Source organism: Onychomys torridus, chromosome 11 (genome assembly GCF_903995425.1).
Source record: "Onychomys torridus chromosome 11, mOncTor1.1, whole genome shotgun sequence".
Taxonomy (NCBI): Eukaryota; Metazoa; Chordata; class Mammalia; order Rodentia; family Cricetidae; genus Onychomys; species Onychomys torridus.
Window position 1 is genome coordinate 16,670,169 of NC_050453.1, and position 17,517 is coordinate 16,687,685.

The window sequence follows — 17,517 nt, forward strand, 5'->3', positions numbered from 1 at the left end:
TACCTGGATTTTTTAACTGATATATATAATATATTATATATATATATAAATATATATAATATATTATATATATATAATTTAACTGCTCTTTGATTTGGGTTTTCATGTATTTGTTGTAGAAAATAAATATGCAATTTAATTTGTGCATATTGAATTTTTATCTTCTGGCTATACTGAATTCAGTCGTTGGCTTCAGGAACATTCTGTTTTGTTTTATTAAATCAAAGACCAAATCCAGGGTCTCCCATATGCCACCACTAAACTACATCCCTATCCTTCTTTGCACTTTTTATTTTGAGGCTTATGAAGTTGCCCAGGCTGGCCTTGAACCAGTCCATATCCCAGCCTTAAACTTATGGTCTCCCTGGCACAGGCTCTCATGTATCAGGATTTCAGGTCTATGACACCGAGCCTGGCTTCTTGCGATGATTTTTTAAAAATGCCTGTTTTCAATCATGTAGCCTATAGAGACAGTGTCTTCCTTTCTCAGGTATATCATGTCCCCTCTGTGCCCCACCTTACTGCCCCGGTGACACTTCTGCACTGAGTTAGATAGAGTGGAATGGGGACAGTGGACACCCCGGGGTCAGCATCAGTGTCAGAGAAAAAAAGAATTCAGACTTTGTGATTGCCAGTGACATCCTATGCCAACTACCCTTTGCCCAGTGCTCTTCCAATTTCCGCATCAGATCTGTAAGTGGACAAAGGATGGATATGCTCAATGTGTAGCTAGTTCTCATAATCATGTGTATTTTTGTCTATTTGGAACTCATCCACTGAAATGGCATCTTCTGCCATGCGTCTCTGACACATGAAGCATGTATATTGAAAAAACAAGCACCCAGAATGCACTTCTGCCAAGGTTCTTTTTTCTTAGCCTTCTCTTATCACATTCTTTGTCTCAGTGTTTATATCCGTTTTCAGGCTGATGCACCAGCCTTCCAGTCTTGCCACTTCCTGCCCCTCTCTGCCTTGATATTTCCCGAGTTACAGTCTGTCCCTAGAGTCAGGGTCCAAGTTGGCTGAGGAGAGAGTGAGCTAGGTTTCTGCAGGGCCTTTGCAGAAACCGTTCCCACCATGGCACTCAGTTGTGTGGCTTCCCTCTTGGTCTAGACTTGCATTTCTGGTCCATGAGTCAGAGGGTGGGAGGGGTCTTTCCCAGCTCTCAGGCAGGCAGATTTCTTCACATCTGTGTCTCTGTGCATTGCACACAGCAATGTCATAGCTCAGGAGACATCCTGGACTTAAGCATCAGGCAGCATCTCTCTCCCTGGCTGGCATTGGTGGTCTGAGCTCTAATTTTCACTTAGAAATTTTTTTTAACTATTCAAAGTCTGTTATTAATAACTTAGTGGATATTTTAATAGCTAATTGGGAGTTTTGTAATGGAGTTAACCTGTCAGGTTCCATTGTAACTATGGGTATACTGATATCCTGAATGATTACTAACTTCATCACATGTGGCTAGTCATAACTCCCTGCTCTAAATCATTAAAATAGGACTGAGAGTGTGGCTCAGTGTAGAGTATTTGCCTAGTGTTATGAGGACCCAAGTTCAGTCCCCAGCACCACCAAATAAGTGAGTAAAATGCCCAATAGCAAACAGTTCATTAATTACACTTGAGGGAAAAAAAGAAAACATTGCTAGAGGTTTCTCAGAGCCTTCAAATTTTGCTCTGTCTTTGGACTAGGGGGACGGGCCCAGGGGATAAGGCATTTTCCATGCAAGCGGAAGACTGGGATTGGGATCCACAGAACCCGCATGAAAATCTAGGCGGTCATGGCAGCCCCATTAAATCCCAGTGCTCTGGAGGCAGAAGAGGTAGTTACCAGGTAAGCTGGCCAGCTAAGACTGGCCAAATCAGTGAGCTCTCCATTCAGTGAGAGACCTGACTTAGAAAATAAAAATGGAGAGCAACCGAGGAAGACACCCTATACCTCAGCTTCATGCCTCCACATAAATGTGCACATGCGTACATTACACACACACACACACACACACACACACACACACACCACCACCACCACCACCACCACCACCACCACCATCACAATACACACTCAAAAATAACACAATAAAATAAACTCAGTTGTTTGCTTCTTCTGTGAAATGTGTAAATTCTTGACTCATTTCCCTCTTGACAATGGCAAAATGCACAGGGCTTCCAACAGAGGGCACCCCTCTCCTCAGGGACATTCATTCTTCTTTCTCAGCTCTCCTTTATTCTGCCCTCTACAAAACATGCTGCGTGCAGGCTGAGGAAATGATTCAGTGAGTGAAAGCACCTGCCATACAAGCCCAATGACACATTTGGTCACGGAAGCCCATGGGGAAAGCCAGGTGTGGTGGTGTCCGTCAGTAATCCCAGCATTCCCTTGGCGGGATAGGAGCCCAAGACAGGAGGAGGACGGAGCTCCTAGGCCAGCTAGCCTGGAGTATGCAGTGCAGCAGTAGCAACGAGGTCCCAAAGCAGTGGTTCTCAATCCCCACAAAGGCTCACATGGGGTCGAACTACCCTTTCCCAGGGGATCACATATCAGATGTCCTGCATATTAGATATTCACAGAACGATTCATAACAGTAGCAAAATTATGGTTAGGAAGTATTAACAAAATAATTTTATGGTTGGGGAATCACTACAACATGAAGCACTGTATTAAAGAGTCATAGTGTTAGGAAGGTTGAGGACCACTCCCCTAAAGGTGAAGAAAAACACTGACTCTGCAGAGTTTTTCACTGACCACACATGCACTGTAACACATGATCCTGTACACATGTCACACACACACACACATACTGGCTAGATGTCTGCATTATTGAAAACTGTTAAAATCTTGCCAGTTGAAAGTGTGAAGGCGATCACTCATCACTGCAAAGACTTCTCTGGAAACATGAAAGGTACTGAGTGATTTGACCTCTACGGAGGGATTCGGTTCTGTAACAAAGCGTGTGCAGTGGTCTAAAGGGAGGCTTGTATATCTGGGCTCCAGAGAAGGGCAGGGTTAGCCTGCTGTGTCTCCCTGACTGGCTTGTCAGAGGACAGTCCATGAGCAGAGAAAGCCCTGAAGACTCAAGCATTGAGAAGATGCATTTTCTTTCTAGACGCAGTGGAACCCTGGGGAGATCATTAGTAAGCACGTGCCTTTTAACTTTTTTGTTTAATTGTTTTTTATTTAATTTCTAAATGGTCTTATTAAATAAAAAACACGGAGCCAAATATAGGGGTGAAAGCCTAAGAGAGATCAGGGAAATAGTGAAAGCCACAGCTAACCTTCCCTCATCAACTCTGCAGCTTCCAAATGCGAGTTACTTCCTGTCTACCCATGCCTACATGCCTTGCTGTTCTGCCCTCTGATTTTCTCTTTGTCTAGCTACATCACTTCCTGTCTGTCTGTACAGACCTCCAGAACTCCATGGTTAACTAGTTTTGGAATTTAAGGCATATGCCACCATGCCTAGCTCCGTTCCCACTGTGGTCTTGAACTCACAGAGATCCTGCCTGCCAAGTGATAGGATTAAAGGCATGTGTTAACACTGCATGACTTCTGTGTTGTGGCTGGCTTTTTCCTCTGATCTCCAGGCAAGCTTTATTTATTAAAGCACAAATACAGTATCACCACATTTCAGCACAAATGAAATATCACCACACTCCAACATTTAGCATCTATGTATTGGGAACCATCAGCGTCTTCTGGCTGTCCTGGAAAAGATCATGAATGCTATGGACTGTATTTCAGAAAACAAGAGCTAGTTACTCCTTTCTTACTGTGTGCTGATACCAATTTTCCTAATTTATCTCGCTCCTCCCTTTCTGATGAGCACTGCTCTACCTTCTCCTATGAGATGGATTTAATAGAGCCGCATTCTGATCCTCAGCAGACCGCGTAGTTGTAAAGCACTAATCAAACCCAGGGTAACTTGCTGACCACTGCGGCATCGCGTTTGCTCGGGGCCTCCCTCCTACGCCGCCATCTTATATTAGACAAATGGAGCCATAGCATGGTGCCTGAGCTTACAGACAGGAAGCCCAGTTCCATTTCCTCTCCTTTTGATTTAATAGACTCCATGGTTTTTGTGCACATTTTGTTATTTTTTTTGTCTTACTAGATTTCTTTTATTATTGTTGTTGTTGTTTTTAGTTTGTTTTATTTTTTGAGAGAGAGAGGGAAAAAACATGAAGTTGGGTAGGGAGGGTGGTAGGGAGGACTGAGAGGAGTTGGGGAAGGGGTATGACATACCATCTCTCCATTCCTGTCCACGGCTGACCAGGGAGGAGTTCCCCTTAGACCCCGTCGGTTTGGTAGACACCAGGCTTGCTCTTCCATCCTGCCAGCCCCACGATCATTGTGCCATCCTATTTGCTTCTTAGGGGTCCTTCGAGCTCTTACTACCCCACAGCACTTACTGAATTTTTAACAGACTTTAACATTTTACATTATTGTGAACCAATAGCTGAGGAGCCCCCATGGAACTGGACCAGGCCCTCTGGATAAGTGAGACAGTTGATGAGCTTGAACTATTTAGGAGGCCCCCAGTCAGTGGGACCGGGACCTGTCCTTAGTGCATGAGCTGGCTTTCTGGAACCTGGGGCCTATGAAGGGACACTTTGCTCAGCCTAGGTAAAGGGAGGAGGGGACTGGACCTGCCTCAGCTGAATCTATCAGGCTGGGCTGAATCCCCAGGGGGGTCCTTGCCTTGGAGGAGGTAGGAATGGGGGGTGGGTTGGGGGGGGGGGAGGAGGGAGAACAGGGGAATCCATGGCTGATATGTAAAACTAAATTAATTATAAAATTAGAAAGAGAGAGAGAGGGAGGGAGGGAGGGAAGGAAAGGGAAGGAAGGAAGGAAGGAAGGAAGGAAGGAAAGAAAGAAAGAAAGAAAGAAAGAAAGAAAGAAAGAAAGAAAGAAAGAAAGAAAGAAAAAGAATGGTCCCTAGCCTGCTACCATATTTGAAACAGAATGGAAACAAAGTTTCAAAAATTTGAAAATTTTCAAATAAATATTTTTAAAATCTTAGAAAAATAAATGTTCAAACTCCACTTACAAGCTCTTCTCAATACAGTAATGTCGGGATGGCACAGTCATGTCAGCGTTCAGCTTCCGAGAGGCTTCAGCGGTCACGCTCAGCCTCAGAGCTGGCTCTCATGGCCTGTATAGTAAGGAAGAATAAGCTGAAAAGGACTAATGAAAATATCCTGGTAAAAATCACGTCCCCATGTTTTCTCCAGGACTTAGTAATTAATGTATAGTCATTATCGTGGTTGGCCTTTCTAAAGCACTTAAAAACATCATCAGATATTTCATACCTTAAAACATTTCTGCAAGACACCAAACGGGCTAAAGAGGCAAAGGACAATCCTATCACCATTAGTTAAATTAAACTTAAAAAGAAAGCCACTAACATGAAGTAGTCCTGTCTGGCCCCGGGCATTCTGTCCAGTTTGTGGGACAGTTTTCCTACTTTGTATCATAGTGTCAGTGTGTGTTGGGGAGGGGCTGGCAGGAGGAACAGGTTTGGCAGAGAGAGAGGAAACCACTACAGAAATCCAGCCTTCGGTGAATCATTTGGTGAGGTAGGGAGCACATTCAGGGCGGTATGACCACGTACAAATACAGAAACAATCTGAAAGTTAGAGATATAAGCAATGGGCACTCGGTTCTCAGTTCATTTCCTTTAAAGACACATCAAAATCCAGATATCGTGGCTCAGAATTGGTTCACCTATCTGCTTGTACCTCTTATCAGACAGTATATAGAAGCAACCTGGCTGTTCCAGCCTCAGCCAGGCTTTCTCACCCTGAATTTAAAAAGAATGGGCAAACGTAAAAAGTAATCCTTTTGGTTCTTGGAAAGTAACCCACTTTATAGGCTTCTATAGGAACAGGTGTGGGACTGTCTTCTGGAGCATGGGCAGCCTCTCCAGGATCACATCCCTGAGGAAAACTGACTCTTGTTCCGCCAGCAGCCATCAGCTGCCAGTAGTTCCTGGGCAAGCCGTGGGACTTTGGGGGCCCTTCTCCCTCAGGCCAGGATATTGGCTGATTTGCTTTTACACGGGTCTGGAATGTGTAGTCACAGTCCACGTGTGCCACGGTCCTGCAGTGCCTGGCAAGTACTGTTTTGATGCAGATGTCACCTACCTCTGGTTCCTACCATCTTTCTGCCCCTTCTTCCACAATGATCATTTGTCTATCCTTTTTCCTTTGAATTTAAAGGAAAGTTTTCTGACTTCTTGGGAGAGTCAGGCCTGGAACTGCTTCAGAAAGGAAGGGTATCCTGACTCTTCGGGAAAGTGAGGTTATACCTGGTGTGATGGGGGATGGTCTCCCCCTCAGGACACAGCAATCCTGCTCCTCTCCTGGAGAGCCACAATCTCTGGCTGTTACCAGCTCTCTTCTTGCTCAGTCCACTAATAATGTCAAGTGATTTCCATGTCTTGCAACTAATTGCCAAATATTTACCAGCCCTGGCGAATATAAGAGTTTGTGTTTGAATATGGTTGTGTGCATTCCCAGTACATACGACACTGGCCTGTCACTTTTCTGGACCTGGGCAACGGTGACATGACATGATCTTGATGATGCTGCAGCCCACATCTCTGTCTCCTTCATTCTAATTTGCTGCTTTGCAGCCCAGTCTCTACTCCTGAGCCTGGATTATATGGACGTTTAGACTAAACAAAAAGCTTTTTCAGATTCTTAATGTCTAATTAGAGATTCATCTCCACAGCGGATCATACCCGAATGACTCATGAGCATCAGATTTGTGAGAATAAGAAAGCCCCACCTTTTGGGCAAAGGGCCTACTTGGAAAAGTGAGAAAAGTGAAATGTGAGATGTATTATTTTGTGTGCAGAAATGGTCCCACTTTGTAATTTTGTGGAGTAAAAGAAACCCAAGAAAGACCTCATTGTAATGTTGTCAGGTGCTGTTACAGTGTGGCTCTGTGAACGTTCTTCTCACACTAAGTAATATGCGCAGAGGTGGCAGAGACACACCTGACCTTCCCAGTGGTGTGGGACACTGGTCCCACATGTCAGGGGCACAGTGGGAGTTGAGGATTTGAGGCACAAGTGAGAAGCACAGCTGATCGTCCTCAATGCTGTTGGAGCTGGGGATGGAGGTGGGACACTGGGGATGGACACTGGGATGGAGGTGGGACACTGGGATGGAGGTGGGACACTGGGATGGAGGTGAGGGAATGGAGGTGGACACTGGGGATGGAGGTGGGGGGATGGAGGGGGGGATGGAGGTGGGACACTGGGATGGAGGTGGGACACTGGGATGGAGGTGGGACACTGGGTTGGAGGTGGGACACTGGGATGGAGGTGGGACACTGCGGTGGTCCATCCACTTGGGATTCCTGACTAGAAGTGTGGGTTAAGTGAGGCCGCATGAGGGTTTCTTGGGCAGTGTGGTCTGTCTCTCCTCTCTGGCTTTGTTCCCTGTTAGAGAGGGTCAGAGGGGGTAAGAGAAGGAAACAACCAAAAACTTATTTGTTACAAATCAAAGCTTCCCTGTCACAAAGACATAAATAAGTTCCATACAGCAGCTGCTTTAAATTAAACAGAGCCTGGGGCGCATAGGATTCTGGGGCTGCTCACATAGCCTTGTCCCACTTACACATGGTGCCTGATGCTGATTCCTTCCAGTGATTGGAGTCCTGAAGCCATGTCTCTCAGTACTGAGTGCAGGCTGCTGCTCCTGCCCTTTTTCTGTCAGGTCAGTGTCTGGAACAGAATGGGGGAGCACTGCACCCAACTCACTGTGTGTGTGTTATTTCGGTTTAAGGTTCCCAATATGATAAAACTCCAGCACCTTCGGAGACTTGTGCTTATAGGAATTTGTTTATCCCTCTCTCCCTCTCTTCCTCTTTCCCATCCCTCTCTCCTCCCTCTCTCCTCTCTCTCTCCCTTCCTCTCTTTCTCCATCCCTTCCTTCTTTCCTCCCTCTGTCCCTCCCTTCCTTCTCCCTAAAAGGTAGAGTTTAATATCTGCTTTGGGCACCAAGCTTACAAATAATTGGACAATTTCTCCTGGGGTGGTATTGTCTAAAAGCTCATTTTTACCTAGAAGACACTCAATACTTCATCAGGGTACTACCGCTCCAAAGGCTGCAGTCAAGCCCTGTCAATAGAGTCAACCCAAGGTTTCCTGTAGCCTGTGAGCAGTGAACCTCTGTGACTCCTGTGGAGGCTCTGGAAAGAGAAGGCTTCAGCATCTCTAAAGGGAGAGAAGTAAAACCCAATGACCCGGGTAGTTTGGGTTTGGTTTGGTTCAATTGAAATTGCCAGCCATTCACAAAAGTGCAGTAATAGGATGAGTCTTCATACCCAGTGCCTGGCTTCCACAATGGCCACCATGTTGTCTTTTACCTTTCTCAACTCTTTCCCATTGGTGAACTGTCTTCACAAAGCCGTAGTTTTGGATCTGTGTCTAGCTGTCTTGTATTATTTGTGAAATTTATCAGGCTTAATGCTTCAGACCTTGTTCTGCCTCACTTCTCCCCTTCTTGCCTTTGAGATTCCAGCTAATGTGCATTTCCCTCCTGTGAATCATGATAAATACATTCATTCGTCCTGCATTCCAGTTTGCAGATCCAGAGCCAGGACGAAACTGATCTTAAATTATTGAGTTATCACTTGGAGATTTTCTGTTGTGAATTTTTACATAATTCTGATCTTTGCCAATATCCTTCTTATTTCTTAAATTTTCAAATATACTTATTATTGTTTGTTTAGACAGGGTCTCTCAACATAGTCCTGGCTGTCCTGGAACTCATACTCACAGAGATCCAACTGCCTCCACCTCCGGGAGTCAACACTCAGATTAAAGGTATGCACCACCACATCAGACTTATTATAGTTCTTTTAAAGTCTCTCTCAGAAACTAAATATTTTAGTACAAAGGTCTAATCCATGGTGTCTGTTAGTCTTCTGATAGTTACCTTCTTGTGCACGTATAGTTTTGCTGACTGAAAAATGTTGTACAGAGAAATCAAACAGATAGTTTGAGACTTGGATGATGATATATCATTCACAGAAGTAAATTTTTCTGCTAGCAATCAAAGTAAAAACATATCACCTGAATTCAGGCAAGGTTTGGATGAAGTGATTCATTTTGGGTAGTGGCTGGTCTATGTCTGGTCTACCATACTATTCCTAGGTTGCAGTCCTTTGGGAGCTGCTGATAAAAGCCTGGTGTTGACTCATATGCCTCCTTCTGTTGAGTCCTCCGTGTAGGCTACTGTGTGTGCCCCTGTCAGTGAGGCCTTCAGAGCCATTGCTCAACTGGTTGGTTTTCCTGAGCCTGGCTCTCTTTTCAGAGCATCATAAGGAAAAGTAGTTCTGCTCATTCGGCTCACCTCCCTAAGCTTTCAGTCTTTTCCACAAATGTCAGTCATTAGGACCCTGCTGCTTCCATGGTCTGGCCTACCTTCAAACAAGGTTTTTAAAATATTTTAACCATTTTTTCTTGTTCATAGCAGGCGTTGGTCTGAAGCGAGCTAATCCACCATTGCTAGGAAAAGGGATTCTGCTGAAGATATTTAAATCATGTCTCAGACATTACATCATTTAACATAAAACAGGTGGACATTTCCTTAAAGCTCAAATGCCATCGCATGCTCAGGTTTCCTTCGTTATCTGAGAAAGGCCTTTTTACCACTGCTCTGTTGGGCTCAGAATACACCAGGCCAACGTATTGCATGTGCCTGTTATGTCTCTCCAGTCTTGTGAAATCTCAACTGTTCTTCCTTGTCATCTCTTCCTTCTCCTTCCATGACCTGTTAAGGACCCTGCGTTGAGGTCCTGTGGATTCCCACAGCCTCAGCTTTCAGCCAGCTGCTTCTACCCTCTTCTTTATCACTTGTGTTTCCCATAAAATGGAATTTAATTTTATGGGATCCATTAGATTCTGTTTTGGTTTGTTGGTTTCTGTTTGGTTTGGCAAGGGAGCTGTATAGGTAATGCCAAATAATTTCAACCGTGTCCCATCAGACAGCACTCAGTGTCTGGCTGTCCCATGTCAGTGACTGAATGGTGGGTTCAGATTGCAACCCCCACCACTGGAAGATTCCCCAGCATCCTTTCATCTAGTAGCTTTATCTAGCGACACATTTCTCCCGTGGACCAGATTTTCAGGAGTTGCAAACTGGTTTTTCAAGCTCCATCACCATTCCACATTTCTCAGCTAAAACCCATACAGCTAGATCTACATATTCATGTAGATTCAACAGGCAGGCTAAATAAGCTCTCATTTTAGGACCAGCAAATGCTTTAGGTTCAGGCTTTAAAAACAGGCCTGAGCAATAAATGCTTCCCTCCCTGTAAATGCCACGCTCAGCCACTACTGAAGCAAAGTGAGTGTTGCTGTTTCACGTGGGAGAAAGCTGAGCGTGCCGCAAAGGTCCTGCGCGGGGCTTCTTTTCTCCATGCCCTTTCACTTCTCAAAGGTCCCACTGAATCAACTCCATGGCTTTGTTTGACTCAGGTCCTCCTTCTTTGTGGCCACAGTCTTAACCCAGGTGTCTCGGACACAAGGGTTCTTTTCCAGTTCTCGGTGATTCCTATCTGGTGAAGCATTCTTCCCCCGCTCAAGAGAGTGCCATTGATGGGAAGCTGGGAGCCAGATCTGTCTGCAGTGAACAGCCTGGCCTCTGGGCGCCTCCCCTCCAGCTCTGCATCCAGCCTCCTCCCTACTGCCCCTTCCCAACCCCACAGGCTGAGCCCAACATCCCATCTTCTCCTCAGTCTGAACCAGCTCCCTCTTGCTGCTCCCCAAGTCTTTGTGGTACTCGCTGCTCCCCAAGCACCGGTGTCTGTGCTGTGTCGGCAGGGAGCAGAGGGATGGATGGATGCTCCTGTTCCTGTCTAAGTTGTGACTCAATCCTTAGTCCTCCAGCCTAGCTCTGTGTCCACCGGGGGTAAGAAGACATCTTGTTCTCTTGCAGAGGCCTGAAAGTACTGGACCTCTGGGCATCTCACAGCCATGCTTCCCCCTCGCTTTCACACCCTAATTACCGGTGCACCCCAACAGATGTTCAGGCTCTCTGTGCAGCCTCGATTGACATCTGTTAGCCCTGGAGGTGAAGACCAGTAGACCCTTCCACTCTCTCATCACTTTCCTATGTGGGAGGTTCATGGAAAGCCCACACCCTAAGTGGACCACCCTGTAAGAGGGAGCCTCACCCCCCACCCCCGCCCCTGCCCCCGCCAGAGCTCCCTGGGGTGCTGCTCTAACCGATAAGCATGACTCTGATTCCATATGTCAGCTGGGAGGCCTCCAGGAACCAAAGTCCCTGGCAGCCCCTGACTGAGAGCCGGCTCACTGAATTTTTGTGTGGGTGCCCTCCCCACCCCCCACAGGAGCCTCCTGCTCACCCTCCCTTAAGAAACTCCACTCAGTTTTTAATCTTCCGGTGACCGAGGCGGGTACCTGTCACGGTGTAATTATGCCCCACTTTCTCTGCCATCGCAGAACCGAAGATTTTCTTCCCTTCTGCTCACTGACATGACAGACACCCACTTAGTGGAGAGATTATTAGTATAAAATTACTTTTTGGCCTTTAAATTTAACTATACCACATTCACAGCAATAAAATAAAACCCCAAATCCAGGTGTGCTTTTCAGGGAACGTGTCTGGGGCAATTACCTTCTGATAATGGCGTCCTGCACTTAAGCCTTTTGTCTGAGGATCTTGAAATCATTTTCATACGACTCCATAATGATGTTCATTCTGGAAGGGACGGGAGGTGGAAATGGTTGACCTCGTGGCATACACCGGAGGTGAAGGAGATCGGGGACCCAGGTGTTGGCTTTGTTCTCCCCTCTCCTCCTCTTCTGGGTCTGTAAAGAGGCATGGTCCGCCTTCTGAGGCGCAGTGCTTGCCCCCAGGTTAGCAATCTACCTTTGAAAGAGCATGAATAGATAGGTTTCTATATCAAATTTCATGGCGAGGAGCTGAGTCAAGGGAACGAAGTGTGGAAGATCTGTTACACGGGGGAGCTTAGCTGTGGGTTCATTGGGCTCGTAGGTGAAGGGCAGCAGAGCCATACAGGGCCATACCACTGTCAACATCAGCTCCTGGACTGTCTGTGTGGCCATGGGCTATAGAGGCAGGTGCCTCCATGTCCACATTGGGAGTGTGTCCTGCTTGTCCTCCTGATTGTCTAAATGCCCATCCTCTACAGTCATTCCAAGTTCTTGGGAGCCAGCTTAGCCCATGTGTCCTTCTCCAACCCACCAGCCACCAGTCAATTCTCTAATTAACCACTGTATCATCTTCTCCCTCCACTCATGGAACTGAATATATGATTCGCAGGATATGAGCACGAATTCACTCTCCTTCTTGTAATGTTATTTTAACTCATGCATGACTGTCTGTCTGTGTCTAGTGGGACCACTGGGCCTTGAGGAAAACACTCGTGCCTGTCCAGTGTGGTATTTCCCCTTGAGCCTCAATGTGATCCTGCATAGACATCAGAAACCCGGCGTTCACTTAGAGCAGATGTTCTCAGCCTGTGGGTCACAATGCCTTTGGCGAACCTCTGTCTCTAAAAATCATTTACATTATGGTTCATAACAGCAGCAAAATCACAGTTATGAAGTAGCAATGGAAATAATGGTATAGTGGGAGGTGACCACAACATGAGGAACTGTATGAAAGGGTCGCAGCATTAGGAAGGTTGAGAACCACTGGCCTAGAGATCCTGTTGGAGGCAGAATAGACAGTACTGTAGGGTCCAATATGATAAGACACACTCTTGATCTACCACCACACCCATCCTATGCTGTACTCTATGCCTATGATAGTCAGTACTAATTGCTAACTTGACAGCTAGGATACATGCCTCTGGGCTCACTTGTGTGAGGTTGTCTAAAGGTTAGCCTCTAGAAGGTCCATAGGGAATTGTCTTGATTGTGTTGATATAGGAAGAAGACCATCTTAATTATGGGTAGGACCATCCCTGGGGCTAGAGATCCCATGCTATGTAGAATGGAGAGGGCAAGCTGAACATCAGCATGCATAAGTCTATTGCTATCCTCTTCTGACTGTGGTTGGACATAATATTACCAACTGTCTCTGTGGATTCCCTGACACTGAACTCCCTGCCATGTTGGGCTGTAGCCTGGAACTGTCGGTCAGTGAACCCTTTCTCCTTTAAGTTACTTTTGTCATGGAATTTTGCTACAGAAACAGGAGAAGAGACTAAGACAACACAAAAGGCCTCACGTATGAGTTGAGTTATATGTTGGCTGTTGTGAGAACACATATAGACTGGGGCACCTTAACCAGTGGTGAGAGAGACTAAGCACATAGCTGCTGTAGAACGGTGGACCCTGATGGGCGCTACAACCAAGACTCAGTCAAAGGGCTTCGCAGAGGAGGTGTGGCAGTGTCTGTTTGGAATCGGAGAAATGCCCACTCATTTAGTCAACAAATACGTATTGTAGGCATGCGGGAACACACACACACACACACCCTCTCCCCTCCCACAGTGCTGCTTCTCCAGAGGAAGGAGGCACCTGCCTGGACGGTCACGTGGCCATCTTTGGAGCCATCTTCTAGCTAGCGCTGGCCCTGGGCCCTCCCTGCCTCAGCTGCTTCTCGCCTGTGAGCCCAGGCAGCCTGTGGTTAAATGCTCCAGTGTAGCAGCAGATCTGTTTATTCCACAAATAGATGTTGATGAAGCTGGGTTAGTGTTGGAGTTTTGTGGAAGAGGACCTGGCTCAGGTTCATATTCCAGAATACAGTGTGGCATCCTCTAGATGTAATTGCAGAGGTCCAGACAGATTTTCTCTTTTCTAGTGTTAACCATACAGCCATCCCGTTACATAACCCCACCCTACTCCCAGTGCAGAAGGTATTCTAGGGCTCTGAAGAGAAGTTACTATATATCAGTTCCTCTCGGTACTGGCTTCTGGATCACAAACTAATTTCACTTCAGGAGCTCATTAACATTCACAGCCAGCTATTCCCCTGTTTCCCAGTCTTCAGATGAAATGCTGTCTGCAAAGGTATTCGTTAGTGAGAGCTACTAACACTGTTTGCCCTTTTGATCTCTTCCAGGATCTTTTTCCCTGGAAGCCATCCCGTCAGAGGTGTGCAAGTGATGAAAGTTGGCAAGCTGCAGCTCCATCAAGGCATGTTTCCTCAAGCCATGAAGAATCTGAGGCTGGTGAGTGTGCCAAGACTTGGGTTCTGCCTGGGGTACCTTCCTCTGGCTGTTGCCAGGCCTCTATTTGGTGATTGCTAAGCTCTGTTTCACACACACACACACACACACACACACACACACACACACACACTCGCACACACGCCCAAGTGTGCTGGTAAATGTTTAACAACCATCTCTCAAAACATTTGTAACACTTGCCAATTTCTGTGGTATAAAATGTACCCAAATGTAATTCATTTTACACTGTCAGTGTAGAATCCGCCTCTTCGTGTATTATGTGTGCATGTGTGTGTATAAGTGTGTGTGCATGCACGTGGAAACCAGAGGCCAACCAGGTGTCATTCCTCAAGAGCCATCCACCTTATTTGGGGGCAACATGGGCTCTTTCCAGCTTGGAGCCCACTAATTGGACTAGACTGATTGGCCAGAGTACCAGGGATTTGACTGTCTCCATTTCCCCAGCATTGAGGATTTTAAGGCCGTTCATCTACATCCAGCTTCTAACATGGGTCCTAGGGCTCAAGCTTGGGTCCTCATGCTTGCATGAGAAACACTTAACCTACTGAACTATCTCCCTAATCATGATGATTTTAACAGTCACTCTTACAAACTGGGGTGAGTCTCAGAACACCACTACACATGTGCTCTGTCCTACAAATCACCCTTCTCCACATGCTCTGAACACATTATGTCTCTTCTTATCATAGGCAAGAACTGGCCATCAGTCTGTAGCATCTGCATCTCCCCTTTCTTCTCCCTGCTGCCAGAACAGGCTGTGGCCCTTTGTCAGTCAATACTGATTTACCAACTCTTAGGTCTTCACACTTCCTTTGGTCCCCTGAGTGAAGGTTCCCATAGAAAACAATAATGTGGTGAAAGCTCCCCACATATATCATGTACCCAACCCAGGGTTGCCATGCTTGTAGGTATTTCATACGTGGTCACATTGGCCCTTCTGTTTATGTGGGGCTCACACATACATGGTTGTACTTGGTTCCTTGTGACAGATGTCAGTTGTAAGGCAAGACAGGTGTTTCTGTTCATGCTTGGAAAATGAAACACTAAGTTGAAGATGTGTGAAAGCCCACCTAAATCTCTCTGAGGCACAGCCAGTTCTGCATATTCTGTTTAATTCAACGTGAGTTGTTGATTAAATAACGCTGCTATTCTGAATGAGACCCATTATCATCCCCACAGTTTAATGGAGGAGACAGTCATGTGAGAATGTTTTAAAATCCACACTAGAATGCAGGGCTCCTCCCTTCTCTCAACTGTCCCATTTAAGTGGATGATGCTCTCTGGAAACATTAAGTATACAAAAATGCCTTCAAGCCTAGCTGAATCCCTGATGCCATTTTGGAGGCAAGGCGGGGGAGGCATGAGAGTATGTCTGGCTCTCTTCCGTTCTTCACTGGGGGTTGAAACCTTGTCATCATCGTAGCACTTCAGCTGAGGGCGTTAAACACCCTCCTCAGCTGCAAAGACAACCTAAGGCAGTCCACACAGATATCTCAGTGTGGGCTTACGGGTGATGTGGCTTGTGCAGAGGATGCAGGCCATGGCCAGAACCCTCTGGTGACCCTCCAGAACAGCATGTGACACCTCTTGCTCTCAGTCTACCCCCTGTCATACCTGTCCCCTTCTTGTGAGGTTGCCACGCCCCATCCAGAAGCATCTCTTGGAAATCTGCTGCCATTCCCTGCTCTTGGCACCAGAAATAAGCCCACGTGTGAGTGCCGGGCAAGGCCAAGTGAAGGGTGTTCTGGGAGTGACATAGGGTCATCTGCCATGCCTCTGACTTTAAAACATGGTCTCACCCAGGACAACCTGTTAGACTCGAGGCAGTCCCAGGCTTATTCCAAACACTGTTGGCCTTAAGACAAGTCTCCAAGCTTCCGGTATGTTCTTATGAGTACCCCAAGAACAAATATGTTCCCTGGCAACCTTGGTGAAGCATCAAGGGTGCCAGCTTTAGAGTCATGGGCTCAAATTCTAGTCCGACCATGTAGCTTTGTAGCTCAAAGCAAGACACTTAGTCTCTCCAATTATGATTTTCTTTTTTAGATGAAGATAATAACTCGTCTGTAGAGTTGTTTGTGGAAGTGGTTGGGCAGCATTGAGGGTACGCTTGCCAGTCTCAAGCATTTCGGACCTTTATTGTGTTTACAGTTTGGGGTTACAACATGGTCTTCCTCTTGAACAACTATAACCTTCATATTGGAGTGTTACCCCAAGGAGAGTGGGACTTCCTCAAGGAACTGATGTTTCCTATGTGTCCCCTGATGGCACCAAACACAGACACTTGTGTCATCCCCCCCAAACAAATTCACGCTGGAGTGGATGGATTTCTTATTGAACAGGAGCCCCAGCAGGGCTCTGCTCTTTGAGTTGTATCTGTAGCAGACCTTCTCATGAACGTTTCTGAGCATTTCTTAGCAGATGACTCAAACCCACAGTGGCCTGTGAGAACATATGTGGCCTGTGAGTGAAGGTGCAGGTCAGGAGCCTCCAGCAGAAAGCCTTTCTCCTGGGTTTCCTCAGCATTCAGGCAACCTGGAAAGCAGGAAGGGAGCCATCTGCTTCAGCCTTGTAACAGCTACCCTCTTTAGATGGACGCCCCCGGTAAACCCTGAGAATAATGACATGAAACAGCTTCCACACGGTTTTCAAAGCCCGAGCACGAAGCAGATCTGAGAGCATCTTCAGAAACAGGAACGGGAATGCCTCACGGATGCAGCTGGGATCCAGCCTCCTGGAGGAGGACCCGCTCGGCCAGCTCTGATGTATTTTCTTGTCTCCTCGTTTCTCAGCTGAAGTTCACTTCTCAGGATGGCCACACAGCAGCCCTGCCGTCCCTGCACAGCGCTCCTCTGCGTTTCTCCTCTCTCACCCATTTCTTCTCATTTCTTCCCAGATGTTTCTTGGAAGGCTTTTCTTACTGATCTGACTTCTGTGTCAGTGGGCAGATGTCTTTCTGTGGATTTGCTTGCTGCCGACTCCATGCCCTGGCTCCCAGCCTGGTTCCTTTGCTTGTGGTATTTTGCTAGCCCCAAATCAAGTTACAGTCACCCTTCCTTTTCCTGGATACCTTTTGCAACCCAGGTTCACTGTGTTTCTTCTCCTCTTCTTTTGGGGATCTGTTTGGTTATTCTGGTCCTAAACAGGAAGTACAGGCTTCAGGTCCCGGAAGTTGCTCCTTTCACTCATGCGCACTTGTCAGCTACACCCCTCTCATCTAGGCGGATGCCACAGCACAACCTCGCGGGTCTCCACTCCCTGCTTTCCAGCCCTTCACAACAATCAAATCGTGCAATTTTCCTCTTCCTGTTTCTCAACTCT

At 46.6% G+C, this 17,517-nt stretch overlaps 1 protein-coding gene across 1 annotated transcript in view; it reads left to right on the forward strand.

The window, feature by feature from the left end:
- LOC118593387 (histone-lysine N-methyltransferase SMYD3) overlaps positions 1–17,517 on the forward strand; it is a 138,249-nt gene that overhangs the window by 109,132 nt on the left and 11,600 nt on the right. Inside the window, exon 6 of the mRNA XM_036202815.1 lies at positions 14,070–14,178. Within this exon, the coding sequence (XP_036058708.1) occupies positions 14,070–14,178 (109 nt within the window). The remainder of the gene's footprint in view (positions 1–14,069; positions 14,179–17,517) is intronic.